Consider the following 22,540-nt stretch of genomic DNA (forward strand, 5'->3'; position numbering starts at 1 on the left):
CAACCAGATTTCACTCTCTATGAAAAAGTGTTTGCCAAGAATGTGAATTGCCTAAAACAGACTGTGGGGGAGGTACCGATAAGCCCCACATCATCCATCTACACTCCCCCCCACCTCTGCCTTCCTATTGACGCCATCGGTTCCCCATTCCCATCATCTCTGAATTTAAAGGATTTCCGTGCTCTCTGTGTTCCTCTCCTTCCTTTGACCAGAATCCAAGCTTTCATCATCTCTGCCCAGGCCGGTGAACAGGTATATTGCCTCCAGCCATACAGCTTACAAATGACAGCCAGGTATAGAAACCAGCCCACGGATGATTCTTACTGGTCTGCCTAGTATCTTTCAAAGCTTTTGAATTCACGTCCACATTTAAAACTGGAGAGAGGTCACCAAAAAAATCTGGATTTCTGTCCTTTTCTCAGTAAAAGCAAGTCTGGAAGGACTGAGCTCACGTTCTTGCAGGGCGCCACCTGCTGGTGAAAAGTGGTGGCGGTTCCCTCTGGGGAGGCATGATGTTCCCTTTCCCGGAGTCCCATTCACCCTGAACCACTCAGGGTGCTGCTTCTGTGGTATCACCTCTGCGGGCCCAAGCAGGCACCTGAACTGTGATCTCTGTTTTAGACTGTTTCCAGGTCTTGTCCACCCCCCATTCTATTCTCCACTGACCTCGGTGACCCTGATGTGATCTTTCATCTTTTGATTAAAGGTCTCTAATGGTTTTCCGTTGCCCGCAGATTAAGACCTAAAGTCCTTATTGTGATAGAGGATGCCCTACTTCACAGGATTCTTCCTCCTTCATTTCCAACCCGTCTCCTGGCGCTCCTGCCTTTACACACGGCCCTGCCCTGTGCTCCACCCACATGTGGCTTCTCTCCAGTCCCAGCTCATACCCAGCCCTTCACAATTTTGTCTTTGTAGTCACTGTGCCCTTTGACTGAAGGCTCTTTTCCTCTTTCTTCCTTAGTTTGCTCCTGATCTGCCTTGAAGGCACAGTCCCCATGTCATCTTGGTTTGGAAGCTTTCCCCAATTCTTGGCCAGCGGATGACTCCACCTCTTGTGTGTTTCTGTTCTTCTGATGTCTACTTATTACAGTAAGATCTAATTAATAAACCTTTCCTCCACTAGATTAAGAGCTCTCTGAAGGCTAAGACTGGCTCTTTTGATGTGGGCATTTAAGAACACTCTGCTCCAATTCATATGCTAAGCAGGCACTCAGGTAGGGTGTGCTGAATGGATAAATGAGTTTTTAAGTCTAGAAAGATTCGGGGTAAGAGAAGGAGCATTGGACTTGGAGGTCTGAACATGGAGCTGGCTGGAGTCTGCAGTCTATTACTTGATAGCCACGTACATCTCAGGAAATCACTGCACCTTGTAGAGGCGGGACCCTTATCTGGACATGGGATTACAACAGCGACCTCCCCTGGCTGCTACAAAACTCACAGGTGAAGCCACACAAAAGCACTTAGCGAAGTATAAAGCAACAGAGGTGTCCCGTGTGTCTTCTGAATTGGTAACTATAGTTCATTCCAAGTGATTTTTTTTTAATGATTTATTTTCCTTTTCCTCTTGGTAACATCATTAACATGAGAGGTTCTAGGGGGAGCACTGTTAAGTAATAAACAGTGAGCTGTAAACTTGAGAGAGAGAACCTGGAGCACAAATGGAGTCTAAACCACTTTCTAAAATCCTCTGATCTAGTCCTGTCTCCTCAATTTACAGATGAGGCTCAGCACGAGGCAGTGATTTACAGTCAAGACTATCTCATGGTTAAGTACTGGGTCCCTCTAGGTAGAGAGACTTGGCTATAAGCACGAGCTCTTCTGACTACCAGCTCTTTGACGTAGATCAAGTTACTTAATTATTCTTGGCCTCAGTTTGCTTATCGGAAAAATGGGGATAAAAAAGGTAGCCAGCTCGTGGAGTTGTGAGAACGATCCAATGATCTGGGTTTCTGCACACACGTGGTGCACACTCAGCAGCGGTGCCTGCAGCCAGGTCCCAAAGTCACACAGGGACGCACAAGTCAACAAAAGACCAAGTCAGGCAACCTGACTCCTATCCCAGGGCTCTTCTCTCCAGCCCCCTCCCGGGCTCACCCAGAGGAAAGGCACCTCAGAGGAGGAACAAGGACATCACACGGGGTGAACACAAACTTCCGGGTTCAACACACGGGATGTTTTCTCCCTCCCATCTGTTGGACTTTAGCTCTTTACCATTAAGAGCTTTTCCTCTCATAGAAAAATCTTGAAATATTAAAAGAAAAAAAATAGAGGTTAAATGGTTTAGAATCTTTCAAATGATTACAGCCAGGAAAAAAAAGGGAGAGAGTGAAATTGACCGTGATCAGACTGTCACATATTTTAATTCTGAAAATGCAAATCAAAAATCTGGGAATAGCAGCCTGAATATGCCTGACTTTAAGATTATCCACATGACTGCAATGATAAAAATTTCACAGCAAGCAATTCAGTTGCCTCCATGATCAGAAAACAGTTGTATAAAAAGTTGAGCATAGAGACCAGTGCTGAATCATTATCTAAGCCTTGGTACCCTTCTCAGGGCTGTTAGCTGAGCTGATGACTTGATTTACTACAAAGATGAGCACCTCCCATTTAAAAAGATCTGGTGTGACCCTCCCTGAAGGGAAGAGTGAACAAAGAAAAGGAAACAGCTTCTCGTCAGAAGCCTGACCTTCCCTCACGGGCTGGATGCTGTGGGCTTGACTCTGCAATCAATTGCTTGAACCAGTCTTCCTATCAACTCTTGGCAGGAATGGTAACAGAACTAGAACTCACCTCAGGCAGAGAGAGCGGAAACATCTAATTCACAGGGGAACCATGCAGACTGAGGAAGCGGAAAGTATGGCCACGAGTCTGTGCATACGAACAGGTGTGCGAACACATGTGTGAATACATGCATAGGTGCATGCACATTTCATGTGTGAGTGTGTACTTGTGTCCTTATTTACATGTGACTGACCGTGATGTGCACTCACGCCTATGGGTATATGTGTGTGTGTGTGTGTATAAGCTGCGTAGAAGCTGTAAAGGAAGAGCCTGGATTATGACACTGAACAATTGGTCCCCTCGGTGCTATGGACGGCTCTTAGTTATCACTCAGCTGTGCAGAGTGGCCCACTGCCCGGCAGGTCTCGAGCACAGGATCAAGCTGAGCACTGTGAACAGGGCTCTGGGACCCCCCAAGAGCAGGGCTGGGTGGCTTCCATCTGCCCAGACGGGACTCATTGCAAGAATCAAGCATCACACAGAGACGATGTCCCCCATCCTATACAGGTGCGTGGTGTAACCAGAGGCTCTCACAGGCCACAACACCCAGCACAACAGCACCGGGCTCCCCGTGGTCTCCTGTGGTTCCCTGGATGTGCCATCAGAGACAGGCAGAGGGACTGACCATGGAAACACTCAGGCTTGTCACCCCAAATACAACCCAGGTTCTCTGGTTCTTCTAGAACCAGTCCTTCCTTATGGTTACCCTTCTTCCTCATCCTATTCTCCCCTCTGAAAAATCCCAGCACGTAGCAGGGACTGAAAAAATATTTGAGTTCCCTGGTTGCCTAGTGGTTAGAATTCCAGGCTTTCATGGCTGTGGCCTGGATTTAATCCCTGGTTGGGGAATTCACAATCCACACAGTGTAGTCAAAAAATAAAAATAAAAAAATTTTTTAGAAGAAAAGAAAAAAAAAATATGTGCAATGGAGTAACAAACTGTGAGGTTCTGGAAGTTCAAGATGAGCCTCTCTGTGAGAAGTCTCAGTTGCGCAGCAAGGTGGTTTTGTGTTTCAGCGTTTAGAGTACATTCAGGATGCTTTAGGACTGACCTTGGAGCCTGTCAAGTGAAACCAAACCACCCTCCTAGCTATTGTTCAGGCTGCTTCTGCCAAGCCCCTGGGTCCCCGTGTGCCTGGGCCACTCCTCTGCATCTTAGGATCACTCACATTTTCCTTCCTATCTTTAGCTTTCTAACCTACCCCCACGCCCCAGCCACACTGAATTAACTGTCCCTCAAGCATACCATGTATATCTCTATCAGGAGCTGATCATGGGGCCCCTGAGCTGTCAGCCTCAATGTTCCTGGAAGACCCCTGCCCCCGAAGACCCCTTGCCCAGGGCTGGGCAGGGCCGGGGAGGGGGGCAGCTGCTCCTACCTGTACAGGAAAGGCGCCACGGTGGCAGTGTTGGGGTGGCTGTATTGCTGCTGGGGCTGAGGTAGCTGGACACTGACAGTATTGCTTCCTGTGGTCTGGGTGGTCCCCACGGACGCACTGACAGTCTGGCTGCTGATGCTGTGGTTCAGGCCGGTCCCTCCGGGGCATTTTCCTTCCGAGGATGCCAGGCTGGAGGAGGAGCTGGAGTGCCTGCCGTCCAGCGGGGGCTTCTGCTGGGGGAGCCCTGAGGTTGGCTTCCCACCCCGGGCTCGCTCCCCGTCCTTGGAAGGCGTGGGGGCACTTGGGGATTTCCCGGGCACGCTCTTCATCCCTGGTTTTGGTATCCCGCTGTGGGAAGGGGCCGGGGCCTCCTTCTTGGCACTGTTGAGCTTCCCCCCTTTGGGGATGAAGCTGGCAATCTTGGAGGACTTTTTGGGCATCTCGGTCAGGGCGGCCCCGCTGGGGTCTTCTCTCGGCCCCTCTCTGAGGTCCGGCCTCTCTGTCACCGAGGCTCTCTTGGTGAGGTCCTTGCTTTTCTCCTTCTCGCGCTGTTGTTTCTCCTTTTCCTTCTCACTGCCTTTTGGGGAGCTCTTCTTGTTGGTCAGCGCCCGGCTGAAAGTCCTCTGGGCGATGCCCTTGAGGGCGATCTTGGGGCTGTTGGACGGGGGACCGGCCGCCGACAGCGGGCGGCCGCCCGCCTCCATCTCTTCGCTCTCCTCGAAGCTGGGCAGGATCTCCAGCCGCTCGCAGCTCGTGTCCCGCGACCCCGGGCCCTCGCCCGCCTTGGAGGCCCCCTTGCTGTTGAAAAGTTTTAGTTTTTCCAGCATCGACCTCTGATTGTTGGGGGCTGGCTTCAGGGCTTCAGGGGCGGGCCGGGGGGGCTCCGGTGTGGGCGGCTTGACCGAGAGCGCGGCGGCTGCGGCGCTGTGCTTCACGCTGACCGACTTGCTGCGCCAGGGCTTGGAGGCCGAGCCGGGCTGGGGGATGGCCGAGGAGGCGCTGCAGCTAGCAGGGCCACACCCGCCGCCCCCCTCCAAAGCAGCGGGTGCATCTTCACTCATTGCGGGGTGGGAGGATGCCGGGCTCGCCAAAGGCTCTGCGGAGACGGGGAAGAGAGGGAGACCTGAGTTACATGCATGGACCTGCACTCATCACGAGAGGGCGTCGGCCACGGCTGCGCGGCCGATCGCTCCAACCCGGATGCCACGCAGCTCCACTACCTGTGTCTCAATAAATTCCACCTTGACTTTCTCCCGCGCTCCATCAAGCACTGTTCACATCCCCTCCTCCCCCACTCCCCCCCCCCCCCCCCCACATTTTGGCATATGCTATGTGAATGCACACCGACCTTAACATCCACATGCATGTGGCATAATTAAGCACACACTTCATGGGAAAACAAACAAATATCCACACCACCACTGTGATTGTGCGGGAGTGGTACAAGAAACATCTCCTGTCTTGAATGATTCAACCCATAACCCCGTTATCCAACTAAAGGGAAACAATGGAGGATTATCCAACTTTAAGAAAACAATGTATCAGAGACAAACAATGGAGGATTATCCAACTTTAAGTAAACAATGTACCAGAGACATTAACACAGAACAGATTCCAAAAAAAAAAAAAAATCCAGAAAAAAGAGAAACCAAGGATAATCTTGACAGACGTAATTACCCACAGAAATTGCTAAATCCCATCAAAGCATATAACGTTTTCCCTATGTTGGCACTTTTAAAAGAGTTACCAATGTGGTGCAGGCTGGAGTTTAAAAAAAGGCTTTCCAGCTTAAGAGTATGAACTGAGCACGAGGCGTCACCGTCAGCAGGAAAACACGCAGGTTATCTGAAAGTCAAGGCTTCCCCCTTGGCACATAGGGTGTAGTTCCCCAGCCAGCCCCTTTTCTCAGAAAAGCCTCAAAACATTTCCAAATTAGAACTGGAATTATTCGGAGACGGGCGGGTTCCAAACTGGCACTCTGCTAGGCACCAAGGCAGCCTAGATTGATGACCTGAACGCCAGAGCTCCCTTGCTCAGGCAGCAGGCAAAGCCACACAGCGCCATCCTCCACGTCGGGGCAGCTGTCAGAGGGAAGGGGGCCGGGACATAGCTGTGAGCCCATCCCTGCGCCCACCCACGACCACGCCTGCCCAGCGCAGACAGGGTGCAGCACCTCGGCCCCCAAAGAGCCTGTCCCCCGCACTTGCAAAGTCACAGGGACACGACTTACCCGGCCGCAGTCACTTTCTCCCGCAACGATTCCCTAAGAAAACTTCTCCAACGCGAGAGGCTGTCCTTCCGATTGTCACAAGTGTTTTCGGTTAAACTGCTCATGTTTCTAATTAACTTTTGTCATCCGCAACTGCTCCAGTGCCCAGAAGCCTGGCGGGATTAACGGCTGCTTCTTCTGCTCTTTTTTTTTTTTTTTTTTCCCCTTTTTAAATACCTACGTTCCACCGCCTTCGAGCAGCAGAGTAAACTGTGTATAAGAGCGGCTTTTTATGATTTAAAAGTCAACGGCCGGCAAAGCCGAGAGAAGACAGCCCCTTGTGGGACACGAGCCGGGAGCACTCCCGGCAGACGAACTGGCCTCCCTTCCCTCTCAGCTGCTCCGGGGGGCCGGGGGGGGGGGGGGAGCGGGAAGCTGCAGCTCCGGGGTGATCCAACGCAGACCTCCCAATGTTTTAAAACACATACATCTTCCTGACTTCCCGGGGATTTGGGTTTGGAGCAGGGGCTGCTGTGCGATCCTCCCTTACAAAACGCACGGCGCATTGCTGGATCTTTTCCTGGGGAGAGCTGGGGACTGGCTGGGAAACTGGTTCGCGGAACCCACCCACACCGCCAGCCCCTCGGAGGGTCTCCTCGGGTGGGACACGCTGCTCATGGAGGGCCTCCCGGCCTCAGGAGGTATCGTGCTAGGCACTCTGAGAAGAGGGGTCACTGCCCCCGTCTGAAGAATGGGGAGACTGAGGCTTGGAGAGGGCTAATGACTGACCCTCCATCACACCACTGGTGATGGTCCAGTGTGGGATTTGGACTCAGGTCTCGCGACACAGTGCTCTTTGGGACTGCATCCCAGCTACTTCCCGCGATAAGGAACACTAAATGACAGCCACTTAGATGACCAGAGGACTTCAGGGCATCTACCTCACCTACTGCTTGAGTATATTCACGACGTCCATGGTGGGGGACAAACCAGCCCAGCCACTAGATAGGAGGCAGCCTATGCCACGGAGGCCAGCTCTCTGGAGGGCAGCAGTGACCCTCCAATCGCGAGTTCTACCCTCTCAGGACTGCTGTCCTTCCCTTTACTTGGGCTCAGATCTGGGGCAGAAATATTCATTCATACATTCAGTAAATTCATTGATATCAACATTCAAAGATGGGTCGTCCCTGGTAGCCTAGTAGTTAAGAATCCCTCTGCCAATGCAGGGGACACGGGTTCCCTCCGTGGTCTGGGAACTATGATCCCACATGCGGCGGGGCAACTAAACTTGAGCCACAGCTAGAGAGCCCACCTGCCGCACTTCTGAAGCCCCCATGCCCCAGGGTTTGTGCTCCGCAACATAAGAGGACAGTGCAATGAGCAGCCCGCACACCGCAGCTAGAGAGTAGCCCCCGTTTGCCACAACCAGAGAAAGCCCGAGGACAGCAACGAAGACCCACGGCAGCCAAAATAATTATTTTTTAAAAATTAAAAACAAATTTAATGAGTGCCTAGTATATGCCACACGTTGTTCTAGGCACTGGGATACATCAATGACAATGCCGAGATCCCTGCCTTCATGGATGTTACACTCTAGTGGGGAGGAACAGATAATTCATATAATCAATACATACATTTTATCACTTGGTAGAAAAGAAGTCCCAGAGAAAAGGGGTTTTGAGTGGGGCATGGGAGATTGCAACAATGTCCTTATAGGAGCTACAGCAAATCGGGATCAGAGGTTTGCTCTTCTTTCCTGAAGAAGTTTCAGAACTACTCCCTACTGAGCAGAAGCACATGCATCTCGGTGACTTCTCTGCTCCCACACATTCCCTGGAACTCTTACAAAGCTCGCCTGAAATAATTTGGACAAGAAATGCCCCTGCCTAGCATTTCTGTGTAATTTTAAATCTTAACATGCACAGCTAGCAATCAGTTGTTACTAACCAGTTAGAGACTGATCCAGAGTTAACCGAACACCTGCCTTGTCTAAGAGAAATGTGTAGGCCAGTCAAAGACGTGTGTTTCCTTCAGGAAAGCTGTCAGGTACAAGAAGGGGCTCACACGCCGTAGGCGTGACGGATACATCATCGCTTCCCCAGATGGCTCCCAGAAACTCCTGTCTTTCAAACCCCAGCTCAAATGCCTTCATCCTTTGTCAAGCTCCCTGAGACCCTCGGGCTGAATGAACTACCCGGTTTGCATCATCACCTAGTATTTTTACCTACTTTGCTTCCCCAGGACACTGTCCAAACTTCCCTTTTTTAAAAGCATTTGGAGGGCCACCTACTTACAGCAGGCACTGGGAATATAGCCCCTGGACTTTATGAACTCACTGTTCAAAGAGGCAGCAGACCTCAGAACAGAGCACAGAAGCAATGTCAAGGCTGCAGAGGGCGGCACATGGTTCCAGGAGACCCGAGGATTGGGATCTCCTGATTCTCCCCAGAGACTCTGGGAGAGCTTCATGGAGGAGGCGCTATGGGTTGGCTTGTTCCCCTGGTCTGTGAATCCCTCCAGAGCAGAGACCTGCCCCCATACATCCTTGTTTCCCTAAGCCTGCCAGAGCATAGAAAATACTAAATGGTTTCTGAATTGTTGGTGGGTAGTTGTAACATTTGCAAGTCACACTTAAGGCAAGAGAGACTCAAAATTTGTCATCAGTCATTAGGGTTTTATTACAACCTTTCAGTCCAAACTCAGGATTAGGACTCAGAGCTTCAGAATTTCCACTTGGCATTTTGCCTGGGTTCCCCTTGTTATAGGATCTTGGGGACATTTCAAGGCTGCTCATTATAGCTGTAAGAGATAGTCCGTGGGGATGATTCTGAATCTGGTTTCTAGAACAGAAGTTCCCTGAGTAGGGCTACTGGGCATCAGAGCACCATCAGACCATCAATACTTTAGAATTAGGTCATGGCCAGTTGTTGCTGTTGTTCAGTCGCTCAGTCGTGTCCGACGCTTTGTGACCCCATAGACAGCAGTATGCCAGACTGCCCTGTCCTTCACCATCTCTTCCCCTAAACAGTGAAGGGGCTCCAGGTCATGAGTGGTCTTGTGCAGGTGAACTGGACACATTTATGTCATTCCTGGGGTATCACACCTGTGACCTCAGACCTTGGCTGAGGTGGAAAGCAGCCATTTCTAACACTAGGCTTCTGTGATTCCTACCAGGCTTCTGAGTGTGTGAGATAAATGCAGGAGAGGCCTGGGGAGGCAGGCAAAGTGGCCAGTGTGATACCAGCTGAAGTATACCACTCTGCCCCTCCATCCCCCATTTGTAAGAGGGTAAGCTTTTCTCTAGAGTCCTTTCAGCTCTGCTTCCATTTGAATCTCAGTGAGTCTCCAAGAGGCCTGAAGAGGCTGGGCCCCAAGAACGCAGCTAGGCTCACTTGCTGAGGTCTATGGTTACCACGTGCTATGACACACAGGTGTTGCTTTAACTTCAATCATTTCCCTCACCAGTAAATGCAGAAAATGGGCTGGGTCAAGGTATACTCAAACTTTTATTTATTTTGGCCATGTGGCATGCAGGATCTTAGTGTCCTGACCAGGTATCAAACCCATGCCCCTGTGCCCTGGACCACTGGACCGCCAGGAAAGGCCCAAGGAATACTCAACCTTGGATGAGCTGCTAGTGAATTAAAATCTGGTATTCCAGAAGACAAATGAGGGAGAGGGAGGGTGGGGTGAGTCCTTTAAAATTAAGAACACTTCTCTCTCTAATAACTCTAGAGAGAGAAAGGAGGAAAGCACGAAAGAAATGCTCTGACCACCAGCATTCTCCCAACAATGGTTATGTGGACCATGGAAGCAGGTGAGATGAACACTTCTGATGTCACAAGGATTCACATGTTTATATTTTAAAAGTTACCTATTTATCTGCTGCATATCATAAAAGACAAGCAGTTCACATATAAATCAACAGTTTCATGGGACGGTTAAGATGTAGATTTAATTGTTGATTTAAGGAAACTATGAAACAAATAAAAACACAAGTGGTTTACTGATTTGGCAAAACTCACACAGCAAGCTTGTGAAAGACTAAAGTTGGGGAAACACTGTTCCATTAAATGAGAAATACTTATTTTATATGTAAAATATATAATAACTATTTTTAAAATATTTATTTTATACTCAATCTATTCTTTTGATAAATGCAATCAATCAAAAGGAAAGTGAAATCACTCAGTCGTGTCCAACTCTTTGCGACCCCATGGATTGTAGCCCTACCAGGCTCCTCCGTCCATGGGATTTACCAGGCAAGAATACTGGAGTGGGTTGCCATTTCCTTCTTCAGGAGATCTTCCCGACCCAGGGATTGAAGCCGGGTCTCCTGCATTGTAGGCAGATGCTTTACCGTCTGAGCCACAGGGCGGAAGGCCCCAAAAAGGACTAGGTTTAAAACTAATCTGAAATGGCTACTTTTAGAGCTTTATTTATTTATATGTATTTGTTTAGCATGACATTTTGCTGGGAATTGGTCAGATCTGGGAACATAATCAGGTTTTTGTTTAGCCAAAATAATTCTAAGGATAATGGTCTTAAGTTTCAGACTACTAAATATAATAAGAATAATACATTACATCAATAAAAATCCCAAATATCCATATGCAAAATTCTATGACTTATTATATGTAATAGATGTCCGTAAATTCTGCCCTAGTTTGTATCTTATTTTTTGCTATACCAGGTCTGAGTTGCAGCAGAACTCTTAGTTGCGGCATGTGGGATCCAGTTCCCTGACCAGGGATCGAACCCAGGCCCCCTACATTAGGAGCATGGAGTCTTAGCCACTGGACCACCAAGGAAGTCCCCTAGTTTGCACTTGGAATGCTGATCACAGGGCCCCCGAACAGAGTTTATGAACCACACCCCGTGGTCTGATCTCAGCTTTAAAAGGCCAGCTCACCAGGTTCACCCACCACCAACTGACAAACCACCGCAAAAAGGAAAAGTCTCATTTGAAATGCTGCAGAAACAGGAGGGCTTTGAAGAAGAGAAAAGGCTTTTTAAAAAAGAGTTTAAGGAGAGCATTAATCCTCCTGTGGGGAAGGGAAAAGTTTGGTTTTTCTGGCAACCAGCCTTTAACCTTCCCTGACAGTAACCAAAACACTTTCTAAATGAAAATACTGTCCAAGGCAGATAAACAAGTATTTCTTCCTCTCTTCCTCCACGAGGACCAGCAGTGGCCCCTGGTCCCTTCTGCCCCAGCTTCCTAGTTAGGGAGATGTTGGTGGTCTGGCTGGGGCAACAGGCACCCAGGGAGCACGATCTAGGCCAGCTGATCTTAGTTCCTGTCACTCTACTGTGATTTTAAACCTGCTCAGAGGATGGGTCTAGCCTGAATCTTCAGGAAAAGGTCTGATCATTGGGCCTATAATTTTGGGCCAATACACTGGGCCTATACAATTTCCTATAATTTGTTAAGATGTCAGTCTTGAGTATACAAATTTGTTAGGATAACTGAAACCAGTTTTGTTTGTTTGTTTGTTTGCTCGTTTGTTGTAAGTGCATGGACTCTAGCCACACAGGCTGGAGATTACTTTCAGAGTTGCTCTGCTTAGTTTCTCTACAACCATGTTAGCCACCAGACCACAGAGGGCCACGTAAGTGGATCTCGCTTAATCCACTTAGTGGTTCTGCAGGATTTCTGCAGCCTGGCCTGAGAAGCCTTCTCAATACTGCTGTGATCAATGTCTAATATTAAAGGCATGGGCTCAAATATAGTTTCTCTCCAACTCCTCCCTGGAGAGGAGCCTTGGAGGTACAGAAAGATGGAGAAAGGGGTCAAGAGAATTGCCAACAAAAGTGGTCAGAGAGGGGAAAGGCATGGAGTCGAAGGAGCTGGGCTCTGAATCCATATTTTCTAAGGATCATTTTGTGTCTATAATTCCATAGGCTCTCAACATCCAAGTTAGAATAAGAATGATGATTTATATAAACAAATATTTTCTTTAAAGTTGCTCTGTTAAGTTAGTCCCTAATAAAAATCCCAATGATGTTTTTGTTGAAGTAGAAAAATCCATACAAAAATTCATGTGGAATCTCAAGGGACTCTGAGTAGACAAAGTAATTCTGAAAAAGAACGAAGCTGGAGGTCTCATACTTGCTGATTTCAAGCCTTTCTACAAGGCCATCACCGCAATACTGACAAAGGCAATCATACAGGCCAGTGGACAAGAGCCACCGGACAGAAACCTTTGCATACACGGTCAAATCATTTTCAAGAATATTCAATGGGGTAAAGGTCATCTTTTCAACATATTTTATGGGAAAACTAGATGTTCACATGCAAAACAATGAAGCTAGGCTCATACATTATACCATATTAAAAAATTAACCTAAGATGGATCAGACTTAAATGTATGAGTTAAAACTATAAAACTCTTATGGGAAAAACACAGGGCAAAAACTTCATGACACTAATTTTGGCAGTGATTTCTTGGATATGACACAAAAAGCAGGAGCAAAAAAAACAAGTAAGCTGAACTTCATCAAAGTTAAAAAAAACTTTTCTGCATTAAAGGACATAATCAACAGAATGCAAAAACAACCTATGAGTGGTAATAACTGCAAATCATACATCAGATATCCAGAATATATAGAGAACTCATATAACTCAACAACAACATGATATAAAAATGGGTAAAGGACTTAAACAGACATTTCTCCAAAGAATATATACGATTGAACAATACACACACAGAAAGATGTTCAACATCACTAGTCATCGGGGAACACAAACCAAAACCACAGGAGGATACCACTCCATACCAATTAAGATGGCTATTATTTTTTTAAAAAAGAAAACAGCAAGTGTTTCTGAGGATGCTGAGAAATTGGAACTCTTGTGCATTACTGTGAGAATGGAAGATTGTGCAGCCGTTGTAGAAAACACAATGGCAGTTCCTCAAAAAATTAAACATAGAATATGTCCTACCAGTTCCACTCCTGAGTATATACCTGAATGAGGTGAAAGTAGGAACTTAAACAGATATTTGTACACCCAGGTTCATAGCAACATTATTCACAATAGTCAAAAGGCAGAAGCAACCCAAATGTCTATCAATGCATAAACAATGGATACTGTTTGGATGAATGAATGAATCATCTAAGTGTGAGATATATCAATGTCTCTTTCTCTATACACACACACACACACACAATGGAGTATTAAATTCAGCCTTCAAAAGGAAGGAAATCCTGACACCTGCAATAATAGGGATGTCCCTTCCATTAGGAAGCTTCTACGAGCCCCTTATCCTTATCCATCAGAAGGCAGACAGAATGGAAACCACAATTACAGAAAACTAACCAAACTGATCACTTGGATCACAGCCTTGTCTAACTCAGTGAAACTATGAGCCAGGCTGTTTAGGGCCACCCAAGACAGATGGGTCATGGTGAAGAGTTCTGACAAAATGTGGTCCACTGGAGAAGGGAATGGCAAACCACTTCAGTATTCTTGCCTTGAGAACCCCATGAACAGTATGAAAAGGCAAAATGATAGGACACTGAAAGATGAACTCCCCAGGTTGGTAGGTGCTCAATATGCTACTAGAAAAGATTAGAGAAATAGCTCCAGAAAGAATGAAGAGACAGAGCCAAAGCAAAAACAACCACCAGCTGTGGATGTGACTGGTGATGAAAGTAAAGTCCGATACTGTAAAGAACAATATTGCACAGGAATCTGAAATGTTAGGCCCATGAGTCAAGGCAAATTGGAAGTGGTCAAACAGGAGATGACAAGAGCGAACATATCTGCTACTGTGGGCAAGAATCCCTTAGAATAAATGGAGTGGCACTCACAGTCAACAGAAGAGTCCAAAATGCAGTACTTGGGTGCAATCTCAAAAACAACAGAATGGTCTTGGTTCATTTCTAAGGCAAACCATTCAATAGCAAAGTAATCCAAGTCTATGCCCCAACCACTAATGCTGAGGAAGTTGAAGTTGAATGGTTCTATGAAGTTGTACAAGAACTTCTAGAAGTAACACCAAAAAAAAAAAAAAAAGATGTCTTTTTCATCACAGGGAACTAGAATGTAAAACCAGGAAGTCAAGAGATACCTGGAGCAAAGGCTAACAGACTTTTGCCAAGAAAATGCACTGGTCATAGCAAACACCCTCTTCCAAGAACACAAGAGACAACTCTACACATGGACATCACCAGATGGTCAATACTGAAATCAGATTGATTATATTCTTTGCAGCCAAAGATGGAGAAGCTCTATTCAGTCAGCAAAAACAAGACTGGGAGCTCACTGGCTCAGATCATGAACTCCTTATTGCCAAATTCAGACTTAAATTGAATAAAGTAGGGAAAACCACTAGACCATTCAGGTATGACAAATCCCTTACGATTATACACTGGAAGTGACAAATAGATTCAAGGGATTAGATCTGATAGACAGACTGCGTGAAGAACTATGGATGGAGATTCCTGACGTTGTACAGGAAGCAGTGATCAAGACCATCTCCAAGAAAAAGAAATGCAAAAAGACAAAATGGTTGTCTGAGGAGGTCTTACAAATAGCTGAGAAAAGAAGAGAAGTGAAAGGCAAAGGAGAAAAGGGAAGATTTATCCATCTGACTGCAGAGTTCCAAAGAATAGAAAGGAAAGATAAGAAAGCCTTCCTAAGTGATCAGTGCAATGAAATAGAGGAAAACAATAGAATGGGAAAGACTAGAGATCTCTTCAAGGAAATCAGAAATACCAAGGGAACATTTCATGCAAAGATGGGCACAATAAAGGACAGAAACGGTATGAACCTAACAGAAGCAAAAGATATTAAGAAGACGTGGTAAGAATACACAGAAGAACTACACAAAAAAGATCTTAATGACCCAGATAATTACGATGGCGTGACCACTCATGTAGAACCAGACATCCTGCAGTGTGAACTCAAGTGGGCCTTAGGAAGCATCACTACAAACAAAGCTAGTGGAGGTGATGGAATTTCAGCTGAGCTATTTCAAATCCTAAAAGATGATGCTGTGAAAGTGCTGCACTCAATATGTCAGCAAATTTGGAAAACTGTGGTGTTGGAGAAGACTCAAGAGTCCCTTGGATAGCAAGAAGATCAAACCAGTCAATCTTCCACCTGGGCTTCCCTTCCTCCACCCCCATCCCTTTAACTCCCTTCCAAATTCAGAAACATTCAGCATAAGGGCAGAAGTAGAGAAAAGCAGAGACATTACTTTGCCAACAAAGGTCTGTCTAGTCAAAGCTGTGGTTTTTCCAGTAGTCATGTATGGATGTGAGACTTGGACCATAAAGAAAGCTGAGCACCAAAGAACTGATGCTTTTGAACTTTGTGTGGTGTTAGAGAAGACTCTTGAGAGTCACTTGGACTGCAAGGAGATCAAACCAGTCAATCCTAAAGGAAATCAGTCCTGAATATTCATTGGAAGAACTGATGCTGAAGCTGAAGCTCCAATACTTTGGCCACCTGATTCAAAGAACTGACTCACTGGAAAAGACCCTGATGTTGGGAAAGATTGAAGGCAGAAGGAGAAGGGGACGACAGAGGATGAGATGGTTGGATGGATGTTATCACCAACTCAATGGACATGATTTTGAGCAAGCTCTGGGAGTTGGTGATGGACAGGGAAGCCTGGAGTGCTGCAGTCCATGGGTCATGCAAAGAGCCAGACACGACTGAGTGATTGAACTGAACTGACAATAGGGATGAACCTTGAAGACGTTACGCTAAGTGAAATAAGCAAGTCACAGAAGGCAAATATCATTTGATTCTACTTAGAAGAGGCCCTTGAAAAGTTGAATTCATAGAGACAGTAAGTAGAAAGGTGTTTAGGGTCTAGGGAGAAGGCAGGAATTTTCACAATAAAAAAAAAAAAAAAAGAAGTCTGTAATTGGGTCCAAGGAACAGAATTCTGATCACCACAGCCTAAATAGATGAGGGGTTGACTCCTTCTACTTCCAGTGGTTTAGCACAGGGTCTGGCACACAATTTGTTGCTCAGTGGCTCAGACGTGTCCAACGCTCTGTGATCCTGTGGAGTGCAGCAGCACACAGTAAGGGCTCAATAAATATTTGTTAAAGTTTCGCTGTCAGTTTGATGGTTAACGCATCACACAAAGTTACATAATTCTGATTGCTTTACAAGTATTACTTTATTCTACCTTGAAAAAAATACCATCGACTTCAAAGGAAGAGTGATCCTTCTGAAGAAACTGTAGCAGGGAAGCAAATTACACCACTAGGCTTTTTCCTCCTCACACGGGCCATCACTGACTCCTTGGTCAAGCTTCTGACTGCAGTACTTCCTTGCCCCCCTCACTGCCCCATATCCCTACCTAGACATATCCCCCCCAGTCTGTGTCTTCTAGGAAACCTCCAGAAACCAGAAGCCATCGCTTTTCATCTAAAGATGCAGAAGGCTCTGCCAGGCCTTCTCTGGGGTCCTAACCCTTGCTGCCCCATGTTGCAGTGAGTGGTCACACTTAGCTTACAAGAATGACTGATGCGCCAGGTCCCAGAAATGCTTGTTGGAAATTCATGCCTTGGTCCCTTTTATGACTGACCTGTTTCACTTAGCATAAGTGGTGCCGTGACGGGTGCCCAGATGTTAATAAACAAACGACAATGATCACCCACACTGAATCTCTCCATATGGCTCCAAGTTAAAAACCAGGCATGCCTCGCTCGTCCCTCTTGGCTAACCCTGCCAGTTGTTCTCTTACAGCTAAGTGGACTCAGAAGACTAGAATCCTTGGTGATGCTTTTTCTCCCATGAATGGTGAAATTTTTGCTATACCAAGTCACCAAAGAGATCATGTTCAAAGAGGCCAGTACCTTATGAGGGTGTAACCAAAAATAAATGTGTGGAAGGTAAAAATGCACTCTCCTAGTGACCTGAAGCCAACTCTGTTCCCAGTTCCCTCTCTGTGACTCTCCCCCCAGAAGAAATAGAAGAAGAGGCCCTTCCAGTTGGCACCATTACAGTTATGTTCTGTTTTAATGTATGACAAGGTAATTCTTGCTCTTCAGTGGCTTACTTTGGATAAAACCAAGTGAAGCTATGGGTGTGCGTGCATGCATGTGTGCTCAGTCACTTCAGTCGTGTCCAACTCTTTGCAACCCTATGGACTGTAGCCCCCCAGGCTCCTCTGTCCATGGGATTCTCTAGGCAAGAATACTGGAGTGGGTTGCCATTTCCTCTTCCAGGGGATCTTCCCAACCCAGGGATCGAACTCGTGTCTCTCATGTCTCCTGCACTGGCAGGAGGGTTCTTTACCACTAGCACCAAATGGGTAAAGAGGTCATTTGTTTCCCTAAATGGAGCTAAAAGGAGTCTTATTTTCTTATAAGAGAGTACCATTTTTTTTGCACAGTTATTACCACATTTTCTCCAGTTTCACAAGGTACATTTTCAAATCCTACTTACTACCTTAAAGAACTGGAAAACTTAACAAAAGTTAACTTGCTGGAAATATTAACATACAACTGGGCTTATGGTTGACCTGGTAATAACACCTTAGAAAGAGAATAAACTCTTAAAATCTTTCTCTCCCTCTCATATATCCTTTACATCAAAAGATGTCCCAGGCATATTTGTAAATCCTCCCACTCCACTGGGTAAGGAGACAAATCATTTGACTCCTGACACTCAAAGGAAGATCTCTTTAAAAATAAAAAAAACGGTCCTATTTTTATCTGTCACATCTTAAAGCCATATCACCCTCAAAACAACTCTTTTCTCTCTCTTGAACTTATTTGTTCAAAATCCCAAGCAATATGTTTCAGAAGAAAGCTTTTGTTTTAATTTGTCAAGCCATTTCTCTATCTTGTACCATATATGGCTATAAGAACGTACAAAACTGGCCGTAGAAAGCCTTCTCCCTTGCTTTAAGGGTGTATGAAATTTCACAGAGACGATAAACACTTTATGGGGGCAAATCTCATTCTCGCAGGCCACTATCCACAGCTAACAGCTCTTGGCAGAACGCAATGGTTGCATGCTATTATAAATACACTCTTCCCACCTCTGCCCCCCAAGACAGAGCTGGCTAAAGAATGTTACAGGCTCTCCTCGCCTAAGATGCTGGTCCAGTCTTCTTGGTTTTTCTTGGAGCAAGGGGTGGGCTCTTTAAAACAGGGGCCTCCAAACCAAGTTTTAAACCAGACAGTACAAACAGGCAGCAACAGAGAGAGGGGCTCTTGGCTCAGGTAAGTTTAGAAAACAGATGGTTAAAGAGTAATCAATGTTCTTGTCTCAGGACTTCTCAGAGCTTTTAATATGCCCACTTGCCCTGGGGATATCCAAAATGATGCGGGATAGTATGAATCCTGTATGTATTTTTGTCATAGAACTGATCTTATGGGATAGCTTAAAGGAATAATAGCCTTATCACAGGATGTATTCTGGTAAACTGCCCTAATGGAGGCGGGCAGAAGATAGGTACGTAACCCAAATCAGACAAGACAGCGGTCCAACAGGTAACACTCACTAACCAGGAGAGGTACGCAAAGAAGAGGAGAGAAGAGGCATCTTTGTATCCCCTGGGAAGCTATAATCTAGTAGACTGCAGAATGTTCTCATGCAATCATGAGATTTGTGCAGTGACATGCATTTCTGAACACTAAATATCCTTAATAATGTACCTGTTCCTTTTCATTTCAAAAGGATTAGGATAAGGCTTGGCACTAAAGTCAAAAGGCTACATGAAAACAGAAGCAGCAGTCATGGCTGTGAAGGGGGATGTCAGGAAAGATTTCTATCCACAGGCTCACTATGGCTCAGTCCTGACACACGGCAGCCACGAAAACTGATGTGATCTCAGCTTGTATTAACACAGGGATGGCATTCAGAACAAAGGAGGTAAGGGTCTCGTCCAGCTATGCACAGCTCAGACCAGAGCTAGAATAGGGAAAACTTTAGATTTTGGACCTGGACAGGCTTCTTAGAGATCACTACCTTCAGACACACATTTCTGCAAAAAGGAACACATCCTTGGTCAGGTAGTGACTTCTCTGAGGTCTCCCAATCAGTAAACGTTACAGCTGGCATTGAACTTAGGACTCTGGGGCTTGTTAAATTAAGTAGCTTTGCTGTCCCTACCCCAAACCTCCCAGTTCAGAATCTCTGCAGAGAGATCCTTCCAAACGGCTGAAGGCCTAACTAGCTTCCCAGGTGATGGTCATCCAGCTATTAAAGAATTCATCTTACTACAACATGCTGGAATTTTTAACTTGCCCAGGATAAGGACTAGAATCTGAGGATGACCGTGAACCATTTTCAGCAAGGAGTGGCCAAAATGATGGAGACGTTCAGCCTGGAGAAGAGAGGATCTGGGAAAAGGCAGAAATGGGAGACACCTTCTTACTCAGGTAGCTTCCTTTCTCTTTGCTTTTCTGGCCCACTGACAGCAAACCATCAGAAAGGGTTACAGTGACCCCAGTCAGGGCAGGTCCGGGACTCAGGGCTGCTCTGTGGACAATGAGAGGTCAAGTACCCAGACAGCCTGGAAGGTGGGGGCCCTCAGGGCTCCACAGCCAAGCAGGGGGGTGGACGGGGGAGGGAGTGTTCCCTGCAATTGTGGAAAAGGGGAGCTGAGCCAATCTGCTTTTATATGTTCTCTGCTCCACTTCTACCAGAGCAGCTCTCTTTACGTGTAAGATTTTATTTGACGAAAGGTTTCCATGGGAAAAAAAAACCCTTTAACAACGTTAATAATCCTATATTAATAAGAATAATAGCCAACACCGACAGGTCTGCACTTTATGCAGACACCGTGTTAGAAAGCATTTTTATTGTATTGACTTTTTTCATTTACCTTAAAAATCCAATGAGATAGGTAGTAACAATTCCACTTTGCCAATGGAGAAATTGAGGACAAGGTGTTCAGTGCCTCAAGATCAAACAGATTAGCACCAGGCAATTTTATTTCAAAGTTCACACTTTGGCTACACTCCCAGTCTACCTGCCTGAACATGAGACCCTAAACTGGACTCTCAAAGTACATGCTCCTTTTTGGGTATAAAACAGTGGTATTTTCATCAACTCTTCTGTCAACAGCTCTCAGAAATGCTACATGGAAATTCTCTGACCTTTAACTCCTTCCCAGAGGAAAGAGAGAATTTTTCTCTCTAGGAGGTTCTTTAAAAAAAAAATGGGAATGTCAAACAGCTGGGCAATAACTTAAGTATGGTTTTTGTTCTTCAGAATTTAGGATGCTGGCAAAATGTAATCTTTTTGCTGTTATTTTTTGTGCCAATCAAAATCAGCCACCAACCAAAGGACTAACTTATTATGTTTCTCCAGGGGAATCAATGCAGAAACTGAGAGCTGAATTGGATTATTATTCACTATCTGTGATTGTATATGCTCAACATGTAGGAACAGGAGGGGAAAAAAGCAGTCATTTATCCTGATTCTGCCAAGTATGCAGACACGTGGTATCAGATAGATCAAATAATTCCGGGGCTCCGTGGCCATCGCTGATCTACGCCCAGCTCTACCGACTTCTGAGCCTTTGCACCTGACAGTTGCCTTCTTAATGGAAAAACAGATTTTTTTCTTCTGTGGGAAAAAAAAAAAAAGACATCCATGGAGGCAGAAAATGTCCCTAAAGACTGCTCATCAGCTTTATTCACTCAAATCGGGAAGTGATTTCCTCCAGGTGTCTATTTAGTTCTATACAGCAGGTCTAGCTGTGACAAGCTGGGGGCAGAGACTTCAGTTTTTGAAAGTGGAGCACTCATTTAGATAAATCTAGTAACTCTGCTGTAAAGTTGAGACATTTTTTCAGAACAAGAGAATCGTGATGCGGTAGAAAGAATGGCGAGGTAGTTGTTTTATTCTGCTCTGTGCTACTCAACAGCACCCTTAGAATCACGCCAGACAGAATTTAATGAATGGGGTCAAGTCCAACTTCATAACCTTGACCTAGTCATTTAGTTTGGTTGAACTTCAGCTTATTCATAAGTAGAAACAGAACTAATGTCCTTAACTACCATTCACTGAGTGCTAACCGAGTGCCAGATATTGTACTAAGTTCATGCAACATTGGGTGGGCCCAAAAGTTTGTTTGGGGTTTCACAGCCCAAATGAACTTTTGGGCCCACCCAATAATTTCATTTACCTAATTCATTTAGCTAATGATTTCTTTGATTCACACACAAGCATCTTATGAACCAGGTTTATTGCAGTTCAGAAATGTTAGCAACTTGCTAACATGGCTAGGAAGTGACCAAGCAAGAATCTGAACACTAAAGTTCATGCTCTTAACCCGTGCACTCCACTAAACAGAGATGGTGACCGAAGTTCTCTTCTTTCACTACGAGGAGCAAAGGAGTAATGACGGCAAAACATTTTGCAAAAATACCTAAATACATATTCACTTTTATCCCCCTACTAATATTGGGCTTTCTTGAAGTCAGGGACAGCCGTAACCAGTACCGGTGGAATTACTGTCCTCACAAGCAGAGCGGGACCAGAGGGCACCCTAAAAGCTCTCCCTGACCCAATTTCATAGAGAGAGGAAAAAACTTTGCTTCCTGGGCCCTGTGCATTCCAAAGCACCCAGGGATGGCAAGAAACTTCCCACGGCCCCATCCAGGCTGACTGCAGACTGCTGGCAAGCTCCTTCTGATCTCTCCGAACCAGGGCCCCGTGCAAGGCAGGCCTTGGCCTGTGTACCTCGTCCATCTCCCCAGGCTCGCTGGAGACAACCCAGTTAATACACGGCTCTCACTGTCTTCCGTGATGACTCAGACACTCCTGGCAACATGTACTCTGTTTCTGTAAGACTCAAAAGGCTCTTCACGTGAATGACGGTGAAAAGGATTCAAGAAGCTTCTTACCCGCGTGCAGACCTATGATATATAATGTGGAAACCAGGCTCGCTCACGAACAGGCTTGGAGGTTTTAGCACACACTTACACATGCCAAAGCTTATTAAATGTTGTTCCAGGGGATCTTTGTCATCTTGAATAACGAATTCTGGAGGTACAGTAACCAGGGATGTGATTGAGGCTCAAAGTTATTTGGTGATGTTTCTACTTGGAATCCTAAAACAACCACAACATGTAGCATCTGTTCCTGCATCCATTCGATCCCATCCCATCCCTCCAACGTTTCTGACTCTTCTAGTCCAGGTCATTTCCCAGGTGCTGGAGATAAAGCAAGGGACGTAAA

General features: G+C 46.0%; 1 protein-coding gene across 13 annotated transcripts in view; it reads right to left on the minus strand.

The window, feature by feature from the left end:
• The window catches only part of NAV2 (neuron navigator 2), a 771,667-nt gene that overhangs the window by 171,616 nt on the left and 577,511 nt on the right, over nucleotides 1-22,540 (minus strand). For all 13 annotated transcript variants that reach the window (XM_044943486.2, XM_044943484.2, XM_044943482.2 and 10 more), the window contains one exon: nucleotides 4,167-5,262. In XM_044943486.2, coding sequence (XP_044799421.2) covers nucleotides 4,167-5,262 — 1,096 coding nt within the window. The remainder of the gene's footprint in view (nucleotides 1-4,166; nucleotides 5,263-22,540) is intronic.

Source organism: Bubalus bubalis, chromosome 5, assembly GCF_019923935.1.
Source record: "Bubalus bubalis isolate 160015118507 breed Murrah chromosome 5, NDDB_SH_1, whole genome shotgun sequence".
In the NCBI taxonomy this organism is placed as follows: domain Eukaryota; kingdom Metazoa; phylum Chordata; class Mammalia; order Artiodactyla; family Bovidae; genus Bubalus; species Bubalus bubalis.